General features: G+C 44.9%; 1 protein-coding gene across 1 annotated transcript in view; it reads left to right on the top strand.

Moving 5' to 3' along the window:
• The first annotated feature begins 277 nt into the window (after positions 1-277).
• The window catches only part of LOC136099661 (TOG array regulator of axonemal microtubules protein 2-like), a 36060-nt gene continuing 18308 nt past the window's right edge, over positions 278-18029 (top strand). Inside the window, exons 1-9 of the mRNA XM_071805923.1 lie at positions 278-405; positions 6361-6494; positions 8691-8825; positions 9751-9986; positions 11673-11833; positions 13099-13145; positions 14991-15181; positions 16131-16269; positions 17209-17364. Coding sequence (XP_071662024.1) covers positions 389-405; positions 6361-6494; positions 8691-8825; positions 9751-9986; positions 11673-11833; positions 13099-13145; positions 14991-15181; positions 16131-16269; positions 17209-17364 — 1216 coding nt within the window. The 5' untranslated portion in view covers positions 278-388. The remainder of the gene's footprint in view (positions 406-6360; positions 6495-8690; positions 8826-9750; positions 9987-11672; positions 11834-13098; positions 13146-14990; positions 15182-16130; positions 16270-17208; positions 17365-18029) is intronic.

Genomic DNA, 18029 nt, shown 5'->3' with positions numbered 1-18029 from the left:
TACACCTAACAATTAGCTAGCTGGGGCTCTGCTGCAGAGACCACTGCTGTAATGACAACAGTAACTGCTCATATTAGTGTAATATCCATCATCCCAGGGCCTTTGAGAGCTTTGCAAAGCTTCCAGGCATCATTTGCTATTTTCTGTTGGAGGATATGTAAGAAACTAAAGCTGACTTTTTAAAAATCTGTGTCCTGCAGAGGTCACATTTATAAGCTCCTAACAGTTTTCTGGCCCTAAGATTTATGTTTCTGAGCCTTCTTTTTCTCTGCAGGCCAGTGAATGAATCGTCAGCAGAGCAAGCCCTGCCTCTGCATTCTTCCACTTGTCATGCCGTTCCTTGGCTTCGCTCACTTTCGGACATTGGAAGTGATGGCAGTTGGGAAACATGGTGCTTTCTCCCAGGTTAGTAAACCCAACCATTGCAAGTTTCGTCAGCCAACTCTACAGCGTTGCATGTCCAGCTCTGGCAGCTCCTTTTTATCCTCTTCCCTGTAAGTTCTGCGGTTTGTTGCAGAGACAGGCTATTACTCCTTGGCCTCTTAGTGGCCTCGGGCTCATGCAAGGTAGATGCTGCCAGCTGGCAGGTATTGGAAAATAAACATTTGTCCACCTTGACTGAAGGTCCTGCTTTGGGTCCCCTGGTCACCGTGGTGTGGGGCTCTGAGCAGCAGATCAGATGCAAGAAAGCCCCTGTGTTTAGCAGGCATCAACCCGTGGACACTTGGGCACTCCAGGGATTTAAATGCCTGTGGAGTTAGGTGATGCCTTGTAGGTCAGAAGAATGGAGATTTTAACTATTTCAGTGATACCTGAATGGTGGACTTAGGACCTGAACAAGACAGAGGTGCTTGAATACTGTAAAGACCAGGGTATGAATTCTGAACAGTGGGAACTGTTGTATTTCAAGGTTCATACGGCACTAAGAACAGTACTGGGATTTCAGTGGAATAGATGTAAAAGCAATAAAACGGACAATTAAGCTGGTCTTGTTACAGGATATGGTCTTGTTTTAGTATGTCAGCCCTGCACCTCATGCTCCCAATGCTTGTTACTCATAATGAAAAATTTCAATACAGACCTCAGATCCCATGCTGCAACTGAACGAAATTGCTTCAGATCATTGAGAATTTCCCTGCCTGATGATTACACAGGAACAGGACAGAGCCCTGTCATGGTTCAACCGTGATAGCCACTCACTCACCCCCTCCCTCTCCCCCCCAACAGAGGAGAGAATCAAAAGGGAAGAGAGAAACTTGGGTTGAGATAAACACAGTTTAATAAAATAACAAAATAGTAACACACTACTAGTAAATGTGTGTATATATATATATATACATATAATAGAAATAAAAGATACTCAAGGCAATTCCTCAGGAAGACACCAAGCAGCCACTCCTAGGAAACAGCACCTGTTCACAGAGAGAGAAGAAAGAGGAACAAAGGCAGAAAAGCTCAGAGGTCTCTGCAAAATGGCAAAAAGCTGAACTAAACATCCTGCACCAAAAACTCCCCCGGCTCCGAAAAAAAAAAAAAAAAGAGAGTACGAAAAAGCCCAACGTGTGCAAGAGAAAGCACCAGAGAGAAAGAGCAGAAGAGCCCGCAACCCGGAAGATCCTGACTTTTCTTAAATATGTGGCAAGATGCTAGTGCGATGGAATACTCTTATTGATCGGTGTGGATGTCAGTCAAGCTCTGCCCCATCTCTGCCCCCTTCCTCACTGCCTCACACCTGTGGGCAGAGCTCAGAGTGTCCTTGGCTCTCAGCCCAGAGCAATTAAAAACATTAACTCTGTCCTGGGGTGTTATCTCTTGCTCTCAAACTAAGTCCAAATAATGAACATGCTAGTTATAAAAAAAGAACGGTTTCTAAATGCATGAAGAAAATTTACCCATTTTCAGTCAAACCAGCAGGGCCCTTAGAATGCTCACTTGCAGTTATCTTGGATTTATGCAGCTGTTTGTGGAAACCTGCTGTAGTTAGCATGCTTGGCATTGTTCTGTGCTTGTATGAAAGATGTGTGGAACACTATTCAGGGCCCTACCAGGAGAAAACTACTGTCCAGGGAATGTATTTTAGTAGCCCTGAGAGATGGCTTCACACAGGAGTACGAGGCAGGAGATCCCTTTCCCCGAGGCTACTGAGAGGAAGGCACTGATGAAGACGAGCCAAATATTTCTAAGGAAAATGCTTTTAGAAGAAACAGACGTGACCTGAGAAACAGCTGATCTAACATTTCAAGACATGGGCCACTGGTTGGACTTAATATGAGGATGCATCTAGTTCAAGGTGCTGATTGTGACTGCTTCTGTACCCAATCCTTGAGTGTTGGGCATCTAGGGCCTTCATCCACGGCAGAAATCCTATGTGCCATGAAGACCCGCTCTCAGAAGAGACGCAGCAGCTGATTGTTGCATGCTTTTTCTAGCACTAGCCCCTGCAGTGAGGACCTCTCTGCATGAGATGCTCTGCAAAACCCTGCATGGGCTCCGGATCTCACTTTTTGAAGGTTTTCTTCAAAATGTCTAGGTGAGGAGGGGAAATGTTTCGACGCTTTTGGTCGAGGTTGGGTTACACTCAAAGCAAAGGTGTGTCAGTGTACTTGGCTCTTTCTCGTCTCATTGTGTCATGCAGTCACAGGAGCCCACAGAGCAATCGATCACCCACCTTTGGGGAATGACCGCCCTAGGCCACATCTCCAACAGAGACCGTCGCAGTGCTCAGTGGGAGCAAACTTGTGTACAGTACTCAAATAACCGTGGTGTCCAGCACAACAGCTCATTAGAGCTGGCATGAGGGATTGCTCAAGTGCTTTTTGAAGGAGCTAATGAGGTTTGGCATTCAGATCAGCTTATTCCTAACTCTTGATTTGCTGCCCTGGGTAAGCTGCTGCTTGTGGTAACTCTTGTTTCATGGTTGAGCAGGCCCGCTCTGCTGAGAGGCAGCCATTAAAGGAATTTTCAATAGGGGCATTAAACTTTTAAGATCTTCTGAATGAAAGCTGAGGGCAGAACTTATAAAAAAAGCATCATGTGGGTGATGCTTTTAACATTACATCTTTGGTGTGTGCCAATTGGTTAATATTGTTAACAAATTAAGCAAAATTAGTAACAATTGTTAGTAAATATTTGAGAAAGCAGTTTGCTGGTTCAGAAATTCCTCAAAACAGTAAGTTCAACGGTAAGTGAAAGGAGATTTTGAATGTGTAATCCTACTTGCACCATCATGCAGAGGAAAGATACAGGAGCACTTCCTGAGAGCTGTGCCTCTAACCTAAGCAGCTTTGACACGAAGAACATAGAAAAAGGGTGAGAGATACAATTAGTAGCCCAGGGATCTGACTCGCAATTCTCCCACAGGTCTGGGGAAGCTGCCCAGTGCCACCGGGCGATGGCTGTTTACTCCATGTAAAAACTTCATGTTAAAGATGCATTAGGGCCCTGTAAGCTGAAATCCACTGAAACCCCAAACAACTGTCATCACTCCAAGTCAATTTTATCCTAACAACAACTCTCTGGCTGGTGAGATATTTGATTCAACTGCCACAGTGGCTCCAATCCTGATGGACTCTGCAGGGTTGTTGGTATCAGCATGTCTCACGTAATGCTACTGTATGTTTACTGCTCTAGGAAGCTACCAGAGAAACAGCTTGTTAGGTGGGAAAGAAAGTAATGGTAGCATTAAATAATCTCTGTTTGAATTTACTGGTTACTAATGATCCAAAGAAGCTGAAAATCCCAGAGGATGCATTTCCTTTCGATTAACCCAGCAGAAGGATGACAGGGAGCACATTTACTGTTGACTGTAACATCACAGGGCCTGGAGCTGTTCAAATGCAGTTGTATTCCATTTTTTCCTCTCCAGAAAGCCATTTTCAAACACTTTTTCGCTTTGTAGGGAACCTCTGCCACCGTTCTCCTCTGTACAGAGAATGGCACCAGCTTGTTTTCCGATCTCCTATCAGTAGTGGCAGAAGATGAGTCCTGCACACCCAACACTTCCCCCAGGCTGCAGACAAATTGCTCTGCCTAATGATAATTCCGGTTACAGTGGTTTCAGTGCAAGGGAGAAAGGGGTTGCCCTGCATAGCTGTACATTTTGGGTTTTCCATATCATGTACCTGGTCTGAATTAGGAACTATGCCCTGAATTTAGGCAATTAACCCTGTGGAGGCCACAGAGGTGTTGTAAGTAATGCCTTTCTTAGTTGCACTTACAGTGTGTTAGCATTTAGGTAGGACAGCCTGGCAGAGGAACAGACCTGAGGCATGGAGAGCCTGGCTTTGTGGTGCAGGGTAAATGAGTGGCAGAGGCAGCCTTCTCCCCTAGCTACAGAATACACTCATCCTGGTACTTACAACTTTATCTTGGGCATTTGAAATACCTTCAGAAATGTGGCATCCTCAGCTTCTTTTATGAGGTGATCTTAATCAGCCAAAATTGCCACTGGCATGTTTCTTAGGTATTTATCCTATGCAGTGAGATGAAAGAAAATATACCTTAATCCCTGCTTTATGCCCTAGTCCAACTCACAATTATAACTCCATTGCTTGTTTTAAAGTACGCAGTCCAAATAGACCTACATCTCTATTTTTAAAGGTATTTCGTCCCTGCCTTCCATTTAAAATAATGGGAATTAGCCTCTAAAAACCCTCTAAGCACCTTCATTCCTTGACCTTAAGCTGTCTCTGTGAATTTATCAACACTAACAAAATAAGGGTGAAAGCCAGAACTGGCCTGACTGTGTCAGTTGACTCCAGCCTTTCTGAAATCACTTGCTTTATTCCAGATGAACACTTTGACAGCTTTTGAGCAGAGTTAAATCTCTTGAGTAGGAGGTGGAGGAGTACAAGGCCTTGCTGCAATATGAACAATTTCTGTTGAAATTTGCTTGAGGATAGCATTTTATCTGACTATAAGTTTGACTGATAGGAGGGTACCTAAAGTCTCTGTACAGGCATTCTTCGTTATTTGTTTGAAGCTTACAGAATACATTAATAGGAACCTGCCTTTGCTTCTTCCATCTAGTGCAGAGGCATTTTTCCTTCTGTAATAATTTAACTGAACTGTTCTGTGATTGATCCTTCTGGCTGCACTTAGCTAGCATGTGATAGTTGTTCTGTTTGCAGACCTTTAGAGGCACCTATGAGTGGATTTTCAAAAGCAGCTCACATTGGCATCCTTCTATACTCACTGACGTTTGTAGGAATTTTACTGCTGGTTTATCATCCTGACCTCTTATCCTAAGGTACACTCAGCAAAATCCCCTCTTACCTCTCATTTAGGCCATAAGAAACGGGTTAATCCATTTAAGGAAGCAAAAGCCCTGTATGGTGACTGAAGTACCTATCAGAAGGTGAAAAGAAATCTCTAGAGTTTCGAAGTGAAAGCAACCAAACTGTTAAGGAAACGGACTGCAGAGACTGAGGCTGAAAAATGTCACATTTTGCTGTAGCACTAACCTGAAGGGCTAAGCATAAACTTCCTTTACTCTCATATACCCTGTGCACTATAACACTGCCTACAACTCCTCGAGCCCCTTGGGATGTGTGCTTGCTGATGTGAGAATGGCAGGTAGTTTCTGGATAGCTAGCAGCCCTGACTATGGGTTGTGCTGTAGCCTCAGGCTTGCTGAGGTGCTGCAAGCATGATAGATACCTCAGCAATGCTATAAATGTAGGCAATTCAGCTACAACAGCAGTTGTTTCAGCTGCTTTTCTTCTTCCTTTCCCAAGGAGTGGCAGATTTGGAAGTATTTGGCTTGTGGTTTGAGTTGTGGCTCAGAATTACTCATGGATGTGTCAGAAAATCTTACCTACCCCTTTCTGCAGAAAAGGAGTCTTGCAGACTGGTGGAAAGTGCTACAGATATGAGTTACACACCAGTCTCCACTATCATCAGCCTTGTAAACCCCCTAAAATCCAAGTACATTTGTATTAAAAAAGAGCAAACTATTCTATCCCCCATTTTTCCAGTTGTTCTTGGGGTAAGTCCAGCATGACATTACAGCTCTTTGTACCAAATGTGTGAAACGATGCTCCTGCTGCAGTGGCAGCAGCACTGAGGTCAGTGGGAACAACCCTGAGACACTGTGCTGGGCCCAACAGCACTGGGCCTGGTGAGAGACTTGCCTCTGCTGCCGTGCCCATACAGCCATGGGGAGAGCAGCTGCTGGGGTAGAGTTACGTTACAGTAGTCTTTGTCCAGCGTTTGTACTTTATGGCTATGATTTTGACAGAACGTGGAAAATGTAGCTTGAATATATCTTAATGTTGTTTTGTACGCAGGAACCCTGTAGGCAAGGCAATGCCAGGAATCGGTGGCTGTCACTTGCACTAGCAGTGTTATTTTTCCATCCAGGTTCCTGATGCTGCAGGGGAACCCATCAGCAGCTGTATCAGGCCCACCGACCAGCAGCACATCAAGTAGAGTTTCATCTGCAAAGAATCCATTGCTCCCCCCCACCATGGCCACACAAGATGATTTCACAGCAGGTAAAGGGCTGCAGCAGACTGGAGACTCCTTCAGTTGGGCTTGTTGCAATCCTGTTTCTGCAGCTTTTGCCTGGAGGATGTTTGTCTGCAGCGGCAGTGCCAGTGCCCAGGAATGCTGCTCAGCTCAGGGAGGAAGAGCGTGTTACAAAAGCTGCATTCAAAGTGCTGATCATGAGACCCTGGAGATGCTGGCAACTGCAGCAGCTATTCTTCATGCTGTACAAGTGAGAGGCCAGCCTTAGAGGCTGGGGAATGGGGAAGACATTGAACAGGACATGAGGCAGGGAAACATGCTGTGTATAATCTTGAATTTTCAGGAACAGCCAATATCAGAAATTTTGGGGGGCAGGCTATGTTTTTGTTGCTTTTGGGTGTCTCTGCAGTAAAGAAAGCAGGGAGTAAAGCCCTGTAATGGTGAAGCAGAACAAAGGAGAAGATTTGGATGGACAGTTTGTGTCCTGCAGATACAATAATCAAATACGCCAATGGGGACATCTAATGCAGAGTGCAAACCTTCTTTTAGTTATGATACCTAGTGATTAATTGTTTGTGTCCTAGTATTTTCTTTGTTGTGAAGAGAAATCTAAAACTAAACCAAATCAAAACTCAATCCAAAATGGAGTGGGAATTACAGGAACGAAGGACTTTCAAACTATTATAACTTCAGAAAGTATCTACTTATTAGACATTGCCAAACTCTAGAGACCATTGTGGGTTGTCTACACTTTGAAAGGAGAGGAAAGAAATCCTGCAGTCATGGATGGACAACTAGCAAATCATATGCAAATATGTAGAATGTTGAGCTGTCACAATGCTGGAATGCAAGTGCACCAACCAACGGAATCATTTGAGGTTACTGTCGTGGGTGACTGCCACAGTTTGCCACGGTGCAGTGTTTACCTCACTTAGAGTGCAGCTTAAGAGAGCGACAAAAGGTACTCTGCTACCTACTGCGTGAAGGAGATATCAAGGAGAATTGGGTGAGAGTTGTTTAGAGTGATTCATATGGGGGCAGGAAATGTGAAAGGGTAGAGGGAGGCCCTCCCGTTGAGTCATGAGGTTCAGAAAGGATCCCCTTGCTTTCTAAACTCCTTCTTGCAGAGGAGTCTAGGTGTGGCTAGATCCAAACTTAGCCCCAGACTAGGTCAACAGTTTATGTCTAAGAGACACAAAGGGTAAAGGAAAACAGGCCAGGGATTATAGGTGTTTATGGCGAAAGGATTATATGGGCACATGCAATTCTTTATATTGCTTGCCTAGGATTTAAAAGTTTCACCATTCTGCATCTCAACCTGCTTATGTCCCCTCATGCAATTATTCAGTCCAATAGCATTATTTGAATCTGAGGTCTTCTTGCTTCTCATTGGATTCTTTCATCGTCTTCAGACAGGCCTTTGTTTTGTTTAATTGCAGACATGTTTATAGTCCATAGCCACTTTGTGCTGGCCTTGAAGGCATTATTTGGTTGAAATGAATCCTGTTTCGCTCAGCAAAGTACAAAACCGGCCTTGTCTTACGTGTCCATGATTGTCTGTATCTGCTTTTGTTTTCATTAAGTAGATACAAGTTCAGTGAATATGAGCAGAACTTTACAACATACAGTTTAAGATTTCAGCAAATTTAGCTTACTAAGTAAAGTGAGACAGACAGTATCTTAAAAATTACACAACCTTATAATCTAGTGATTAATTCTATTTCAAATGCATTTACTTGAGCTAAATGATTAGTATAAAACTTAAATTTGTGCTTATCCAGTGATCAGTGAATAGTAAAAGATCATTGCCCTACAGCCACGCTTGTCTAGCAGAGACAGCTCACTGTAGGCTCACCCAGGCTGTCATATTTATGGAATAAAGTGGTTGGCTTGAAGTCAAATTGCATACAGTGGGAAAGGTCTGCATGAGACTCCTTGCACCCACAACTTATCATTGTTCACTCTGCCATTCTATTTTCTTGTGGGTTTCCTAAAATAAGTTCTTGGCCTGGCTAAAGCTCAGGCCTTTGTCTCCTTTGGAGCCTGTACCATATTGCTGCTGGTGTGGCTGGGTGTAGGTTGAGAGCACACATCACAGTGACCATTCCAGAGGCCAGGACTAGTGTGTTAATCTTCTGTGAAAAAAAGTGTCTGGTGGGTTTTTTTTGTCTCCATATCAAATGTTGTGAATTTGAGTCTTTTGTACTGTTCTTATTTTAAAGCTAAATACCACACCTCAATTGCTGTCTACTACGGGAGCGTTCCCAAATTCAAACCCAGATACAAGGCTCTGCGAGGCAGAAGCATTGATTCAAACTTGCGGTTTTGTGGCAGCAGTTGGACTACTGAAGAAGGAGGTGAGGATGGAAGGGGGTTGAATGTGCAATGGTCGCCTCAGCCAAATGAAAAAAAATAAAAAATCAGGGAGAAAGGGTCCGTGGAGGTCAGTCCTCATGTGCTGGCTCTGCATCAGAGTAGGTGGCTGACAGAGAGCTGCAGATGATCCTGTCCTCCTTCAGTGGTGCATATGGCATCACATCTCGCTATCATTAGTTCATTACGCTTTCTCCTTCATCAACAGTAGCCAAATCACTACCACTGCCAGCCAGGACAGGGATTGTGGCCCAACTGCCATAAATCAGGCATCCTCTCCCGGATGACTGGGCCAGTGAGGCTGATGTGCATGACTTCAGCATTGGGCAAGGAGGTGACCACCCCCACCTTTCTCACCAAGCCTCGACCCAGGACCCCCAAGAGAGGGAGGCAAGCAGCGCTGACCCGGGTACCATCCAGATCAAAGACAAGCTGAAGATGAGGAGGATGTCTGACGGTCTGTCAGCCTCATACAGTGGTAAGGCGGGAACCTGCCTGCTCTCCTGTGGGAAGAAGGGTCTTTTCCCAGCCTAGAAAGCTAGTGCACATTCCCAGGGAACAGTTGTGCCCCCTGCAATAACCTTCCCTGTTGCTGTAGGGGTGTACAACTGTGAGGCAGGGAGAGGAGCAGGAGAGTGAATGTGCAGGTGAATAATTCTGGATATGCACAGGTCCATGGGCTCTCTGTTATTCGACAGGAGCTCAGAGGACCAGGATGCTCCTCTGGTGGCTCTGTGGGAGTGCCTAAGTGTTGTCCACTGGCCTGCTTCAAGTGGCTGCCAGCATGAGCATGTTTCCCTGTGCAGCTATTTAGAAGTTTCCAATAAATCTGTCCAATGAAATATCTAGCTTCAGGTGCTTTATGTTTGCAGTGCTGCTTCTATTATGCTTTGTGTCTCTGCTTTGCAGGCCTGACTGACTGTGATGACCCTGAGGGGGTTACCCTGAAGCCAGTAGTTTCCGGATCACCTTCCCCGAAGCTCCTGGAAACCTCCAAGACTATGTCTCCCAACCAGAACAGACCTATTTCCTCAGAGACCTGCATGTTAAGCGATGGAGAGCAGGAGCATGAGGAAAATGACACAGACTATGATGCCAGTGATGAGGATAACACGGAGCTGATGTCAGAGAGTGAAGGATGTAAAGTAAGGAAACCAAGCCAAATCATGTGTAGTGGGTCTTCAGTTTATTTCCAGTAGGCAGAGCTCTGAGATCTTCTTTTTCTGCAGTGTGAGCCCAGGGAAACAGCTGAGCCAAGAAAGTGCTCAGCTGGACATTGTGCTTCAGGCTGTTTCTGCAACATGCATGCTGCAGACTTGATGTCCTCAGTCTGTATCAATAGGAGAATAGTTTCTGTGCTCTCTAGTGGCTCCTGCTGTGTTTTCTGACTGAGAACACACCAGCAATGAATCAGAGCAACTAAATGTGTCTCACGTGGTCAAGCATGTTCTTCTACAGTTAGTAAAATCCACGTTTCTGTATACATGGTATACTCTTAAACAACACTGAATATCAATGTCCCCGAGACCACGTTTTTCCAAGCCTTATATACGCTATACCAAAAGGCCATGCGGCAAGTGCAGGCTACAATTGGTTACACTCACAGTCACTCATCCCCCCCCACTATGGTGATTGGCTGCAGGGCACTGTTCACAGACTGTTCATGCGCAGCGGCAACGCCCCTCCTGCAGCCTGGCTCGAGGGCAGAGCAGCTTCTGTTTACTTTCCTTTTGTCTCTGGTGTCTCAGGGAAATCCTTCCGTGTAGCACAGCCGCATCAAGCCCTGGCTTGTTCACAGCACACAGCCAGTAACTCTCCACATTCAGTGGCTTCCGTGCAGCTTCATTATCTCCCATGGTTCTGCCCAGGGATAGGTGAAGGGAACTGCCAACTCTGGCCATGGGTAATGGAGTCCAGACTCCATCCACTTTTTCAGGATGGATAGAAGCTGCAGTTGTTTTGGGTTTGCTGTGGTGGTAAGGAGAAGGCAGATGAAAAACAATTTTTGTAAACTGGATAACCAATAAAAGGCTAATGTATTTGATTTCAGCCTTGCAGATACAGGGCCGACTGTATCCCTGACATTCGCTCTGTTGGTTTCACTGGAATTTGAACAGGTCTTGATTTGGCTCTTTATCTGTGACAAGAATGATGGGATACTAAGGAAGGGTGCATGTCTGCCTCCACTCCCTCCATCCCCTTCCTAGCCATGGCAGGGAGAGCCTGAAGTAATTTCAGCAGGCAGAGACACAGAGCTGCAGGGTGGGAGCTCTGCTGAACTTCAGAAAATGATGGTGAGCCTGAAATTAACTGTGTGGGAGCTGGAGAGCACCAAGTATCCAGAGAGCACAGTAGAATCTGGGCCAAAGGGCTAGTAGGGGAAAGGCAGAAAGCAGAAAAAAAAAGATGGGCTTGAGGAAAGCAGGTTTTGTCAGCCTGCAGAATGACTACGTGGGGACTTGGCTGGAGTTCAACAATGCCTGGTAGGTGCTTTAGGGACGAGAGGCTAGTGATCTAAGCCCATTCCCTTACCATCAGAAAGGCTTATAGAAGCAATGGCATGCAGAACATCCTTACGTCGAGCAGATGGATACCAGGTGGGAAAGCAGCCACTGCTAGAGAGGTGAGTGAGAGGAGAGAGCTGGCAACAGCATGGGGACATTGTCTCTCCCTCATCACTTCCCTTTACATCGCCCATCCTAGGTCAAGTTGCTCCACCAGTTTGACTTTTTTTTTCCTGGTATGTCCTAGCTAAGAGCATGGCTAAACTACTTCTGGCATCAACGGGGAACGCTGGATGCTCCAGCTGAGCACTGTTCTACTATTTCCAGGCTTCCCTGCTGCATTCGTATTGCAGTGGTGAAAATGGGAACAAGCCACGGGGAATGGCTTTGCTTTCCCCGATCCCCGAGTCAGCAACATCTTCTGATGGGACTCCTGACAGTGCTGCAGGCTCTCAGAATGCGGATTTCGAAGAGGCCCCAGAGATGAGGTAAGCCAAAGTGTGCGCTTCTCCAATATGTTTTTCATCTCACACTTCTCATCTTGTGAGATTGTTTTCCACGGTCAGTTCTTCAATATATTTATGCAAACTTCTGTACTTTCACCACTTTCTGTATCTCTTGTGACCAGCACTGTGTCAAAGCCAACATCTAAGATTGGCTCTAAGCAACTCAACCAACTCTCACCAACTCTAAGATCAACTCAAAGCCACCTCTAAGATCTTGGGTAGTGGGGCACAGGAGGAGGCAGGACTTAAGAGGAACTTAAAAGCAAGTCCTCTGCTGAACTCTGATACTGATTCACTCTGTAATCTTTGTGGCACCCTTTGGGAACTGTATTGCATGGATCTGAATACAGCATCTGGTTTTGTGTGTGATCTTCGCCAATACCTGTACCTGCAAAGTTATGTTAGGGCAAATATTGACTATTGTAGAGCTGTCTGTAAATTCAGATGCTGCTTCTGTAAACATCAATTATAACTTCTCTGTGTCTGGGCCTTCACTGTAAAATGGAAGCCCAGATAAATCTCTGTTTATAGATGTCTAATTCTATAGATGCCTAATATTTGCATATGGTTTTAAGATCAAAGGGTGGAAAGTACTAGAGAACAGTTATGGGGCTGTAACTGATGGAAAGATGTTTGCTTCGATATGCGTGAGGAAATCTAGCTGTCAGCTTTATCCTAGTTATAACAATAAATAAGGAGTCATAGAAATATAGTTCCAATTCAAAAGCTTCAGCATAGCTTTTACAGTGCAATCTGAGTATACTTACCTACCAGCTGAGTTGGAAAAACCCTTCTTCTAAAAAGAACAGGGAGGTGTAAGATTATTCTCAGGAGACAGCAGTGGTATTTCCACGTGTAACAAGATACTGCCATCAGTTTAAGGCATGGCCAAGCAATGTTAGGCTTCTACAGCACTATAAAGGTAGCTGCACTCAATACAGACTTATGGCTGGCTTAACATCTCTTGCTGATTCAGAAAGGATGCATGAACAGTGAGAGCCACTCAACTCCGAAAGCAGAGACAGCAGAATTGGATAGTTAAGGCCCAAATTGAAATCCTGTGTTTCAGCTGGAGCTTGACCAGTTCTGTGTGACTCCAGCAGCTGAAAATTTAGTGACAATTAATCACCTTTGTGTATTGTTGGTTTTATGGGTTGCATTTTCTCCTTCATCAGATGGATCTTGCTAAGGAAGTTTGCCTCTCCTTCTGTATCCTCATATATTATTTTGTCCTCAATTTTCTTAAGGTCAAGATCAGGCAGCAGAAGTGAAGAGAAGACATTTAAATCTCAAGGTGGGTACAGGGCATGGTTGCCCTAAAAAGAACATAGGTGACTCATGGATGGCAATGTGAAAATTCAGCTGAAAACTGTCCTGTAACTTTTTTCATTCTTTGATGCACTCAGATGGCTCCTCAGAGACCAGCCACTGGGAAATGTGCTCTGTTGATCCAGTGAAAATGACTCCAGCATGGAGTTATGAATGGCAGGAGCTAGAAGAGTACCTTGGGGCCCTGCAAATGCACAGGAGGAAAAGAAAATGTTCCCCTAACTCATGCTTATACCTTTTAACCCCCAGCATGCTCTCTAATGTCACAAAGATTAGAGAAAAATGAGGCATTTTGCATGAAATGAGAAATGTGCCCACTCATTCCTCCAACACTTGAAGGAGAAAACCTTATCTTGAGCAGCTTCTGAACTGAACCCTTTCAGATCTGAAGTAGATTAATCAGCAGAGCCTATTTTTGCATTGGAAGAAATAGTGAAACCTTGTATGATAGCAAGTCCTTGTGAATTTTCCTTTTACAAAGAGACTTAAGGATCCAGCCTACGCAGGACCTGAGCTCTCTGTCCTTTTAAGTACAAGCCTAAATTCAATGCTGAGTAATGAGGTTTCCTTGTTGCAACTCATTTACCCCAAGTCACATATCCTGGGTTTACGATTACAAATCTCTTCCCCCACTCTATGTGCATATGTCAGTATTGCACACTGAGGCTGGGTAGGAGATGCTTACTGACTTTCCTCTGCTCCCTGCCTTGCGTTGTCACTAGCAATTAGAGTTCTGCAAGACAAAATCTGGTGTCTGGTGCATCTGTGTCAGCCAGTACTTCTAACCTGAAAACCTCAATGACACCGTTGCTGCCCCTTTGCCGTCTGTGGGTTTGTAGCAATAGGAGAGATGGGAATTTGAGAAACAATTGTGCTGATGCAGAAGAAGCAATAAGATCCACTGGTCCCTCAGCTCAGTATTAGTCCTGACAAATAATGGGCATTCCCAATAGGAATGATTCCTTTATTGCTGATATGCAGCTAGGATGCTGGGTGCAACTAGGGAGAACTATTGCTGAGCAAGTAATGTGACATTTTTGATGGATACATTATAGACTAGAAATGAGATATATCATTAAACCATCTTTCTCTCTCTTTTGTTATTGACCTGACCATTCTGCAGGGAAAAAATTCCTGATTTAAGAAAGTTATTCCTTTTTTACTGCTTGGCTATCACATGATTTTATCATCTGTGAAGCCATGTAAGGAATGATTAGTTCTCCGAGTTTTAATAGCTCTTTCTGGAGAGTATTTCAGAATGAGCTGTACTGTGCTATTCCCATTAAGAAAATCAGCCTTTGGTGAGTCTGCCCAGAAAGTGGGCTGACCTACTGCAATTTAGAATGAAACCCCTTGGGGAAAATGAATTCTGGCTTCAAGAGCACAATTCTGCTTTTGGTAACACTCTAGCAATCCTAAGCTTTTCTTTTAATGCCCTCTAAAATATTCCAGCAAAGAGGAGGAAATGTTAATTCTTACCTCTACAAAGACTATTAAATATAGCTATTAAAACCCAGTAGTTCTTTAGTAACTGGGGAAAAGAGGATGTTTACTAAAATCAAAATGGATAGGAACAGAGACAAACCCTTTTGGCAAGAGCAATCTCCATCTCTCTGTTCTTCTCTATCAAACACAGCTGCTCACCAGAATCCAAGGGCTGAGGCCTTTATCGCACAGTAGGTTTGAGTCTGGTGGCCAACAAAGCAATGTCATTTCTGCTGCCAGTGCAATATGGTAGTACGCCATCTGTTTGGAAAGGTGCTATCTTCCTTACTGTTATCATACACGATCTATATCCTTGTCTTATCAGAGGTCCAGACTTTGGAACCCATTTTGCCTCCTATCAAGCATCGCGTTGCTCGTGATGTGAAGTCTGCCAGACGTTTGCGTGAACCTGTGGTCCCATTGCCAAGCCTTCCACTCAGACAGGCCAAGGAGACAAACCATCGTGAGAGGCCTCGCCTTCTGAGTGTCGATGACTTCAAGATCAGCAATGAAAAGGTAATGGCTAAGGACAGGGGTGAGCAGGCTTCCTTTTCAATGACTGTTCAGTGCTTAGCACAAAATGTCACTGAAAATCATAATCTTCCCCTCTTGTGGAGCAGATTCTATTTGGAATACATTTGACAACTACAGAGCAATTACTTGAGTATTTTCCCTGGTGCAGAAGTCACTGGTTGAGAGGCGGTGCTAAGGTTAGGCAAAAAGCATTCTTTATGTGCGGAGGCCGATTTAGAGCAGATCTGAATGGCAGGGCAAGTTACACATCAGTGAACATGTGCACAGTGCATGCTTGGAAGCACAGAAGCAAAGATTATAATGTTGAATGCAAGGAAGGCTGCAGAATAAAATAGAAGACCTTGCTTTTCCTTAGTTACCTTTCTTGCTGTATCTCACAGCCATCTCATTCACAGTTTTTCTATTCAATAAGACCAATGTTCCTCCAACTTGTTTTCACATGACTCCTTTTTTGGACTCTGGGTTCTCAGAGAGCAGCTGAGTCATTCAGAAGCAAGGAAGTGAGAAGCAACTGCAATTACTGGCCATGACTGTTAAGAAGCAGCAAATTACCTCTCATTGCTGGTTATTGCAGATGGGTTTTGTTCCCCTGCCATAGCCTGTAGGAACTGAACCACCTGCTCACAGTAAGGTGAGCTCTTAATCTGTCTTGGAGCGCTGCTATGACTCTCTTGGTTCAAGCAGGTCTTCTTGACATAGATTGAGAAACAGCATCTTGGGCCAGTAGAAGGTTATGGCAATGGAGTGTTACATATCACTAGCTGTAATTGTCTGCCAAGGTGAGGGAAGGAGGAATTCTTCTGAAACTATTGAGATGTATATGGAGCTGCAGTAAAGAAGATGACACGCTACCACTGTGTTCCTGATGAGGTGTTGTGTGTGGTTTGTGCATCTTTTTTCATGTGCTATGATTTATTTCCATTGCAACTAGATCCGCGTTGTCTTGTGCAAGTCAGCTTACAATAAAATGAGAGAGAGGAAGATTGTGCTTAGGGAGAGGGAGGAAGAGACAGAAAAGCCCTTGCAGCTCCCTGCACTGAACACTGACCCCAGGGATGCAGCCAACAAAAGTAAGTGGTTGCAATAGTTGTGAGCCTTTTTGTTTGCTTGCTTGCTACTTACTACATAGTGTTGCAAATGTCTATGAAATTGGACTGGAAGGCTGTTAAACTTGCATCTGAGTGGAAGCTTACACAGGACTTATTTCCACTTTTCAAAGAAAAATACAGAGGCATGATGTGTCTTGCTCCCGGCCCATACTGAGTCAGTCACAGTAAATCACTTTCCCCACTTCTCCTATGAAGTCTTTCAGACTGGATAATTCTGTCTTGCAAACTACACTGGGGATTCAGACTCTCTAATTGAGAGTAGCCTCCAGGAAAGGTGAATGGGTGAGTCCAAAAGAAGGCTTTTCAACCAAGGTGCCCCTGGAAGAAACAAAATCAAACTGTATCTAATTAAAACACAAAATATCTTGCTCACATGATAGGACAGATTATCCTGCTCACCCCACTCCTTGCTGAGGAGCTCACACTATAGAGCTGTGCTGGAGCCCTTAGCCAGAGCTTGCGTTTCACCCACATGAGCAAGCAGCATTGCTGACTTAATTGCAGCTGACAGACTCTGATTGTACAGCTGCACGCACTACCTTGAGCACAGCAGCAGCAAACTTAAGTGTCAGCACTCAGCCCAAGGGCATCAGACAAGGTTCTCTGCTCTTTTTCTTGCTATTATTTTGTGAAGTACTAGTGAGGAGTGCTGAGGTGGGAACCTCTAGAATGTAACTTCCCTATCCAGCCTCTGAAACAAGAAAGCAAAAGAAAAGCAGCACTGAGTTTTCCTCATTTCTTACGGAAAGCATCACCACATTGTGTGATCATTGTCTGGGATAACAAAGAGATGTTACCCAGCTCCAGCAAGACTTCTAGCCCTTTCCAAGCCCCCTGTTGAGGGATAGTCCACCCTGTTCAGATGTTTCCTCTTAACAAGATCCTTTTTGGTCTCTGCAGGCTTTGGCCCACCACCTGTCAATGGGACAGCTCCCAGCATGCGCAATACAGGCAAAGAGAGCACTGGTACTGCTTTGAGGAAGCGGTTCAACAGGCCCGCACTGCCCAGCATGCCTGTCATCAACAAGAACAGCAGCGTCCCACGCAACTCCTCAGGTGAGCCTGCTCCCCTGCAGCCCCCACACCAGTACGTAGCACAAGGAGCACAAACTGCCTCACTCCTCAACCACAGGTAAGATCTCAGGTCCAAAGCCTGTTCAGAGGACTGAGAGCAAACCTCCTTTGGATCCATTCCAGCTCAGTGATACTGGAGCAGTTGGTGCTTACAGATCCACTGGGAAGTTGAGCTGCATGAAGTAGGGGTAAAGCCTTAAGCTATAGCTTTTGCCAGTACTGATAGTCCAAAACATAACACTGGTGCTGGGAAGCAGCTGTAACTGCAGGACTGAGCTCCAGTACTGTCTGGCAGGGTGTGCTCACCATGCACATATGTGTACCACCATGGTCAGTTAGCCTGTGCTGCTGTCTGGCTCTGCAGCCAGTTTTTCTACTATCGCAGCAAGGGCTGCCTCTTCATGGAAATTAGAGAAGTGATACATTCATTCTATTGCATCTAGAAGTGCTTAACGACTTGTAGCATCTCTCATCCCACTGCCTGCAATGCAAACTGGGAACAAGCAGTGCCTGTATTTCCGACTGTATTTTGGTCAGCCCACCCAAATACAGTGGCTCTCTGTAGCAGAAGACGTACATGAGAGGTTACTGGTGCTCCCAGGCTGCTCACTCCCTGCAGCAAATATGCAGCAGATAGTGAGCATACT

Source organism: Patagioenas fasciata, chromosome 3, assembly GCF_037038585.1.
Source record: "Patagioenas fasciata isolate bPatFas1 chromosome 3, bPatFas1.hap1, whole genome shotgun sequence".
Lineage (NCBI taxonomy): Eukaryota > Metazoa > Chordata > Aves > Columbiformes > Columbidae > Patagioenas > Patagioenas fasciata.
The sequence above is the reverse complement of the archived record's forward strand: the minus strand, read 5'-3'. Positions and strand labels throughout refer to the sequence as shown.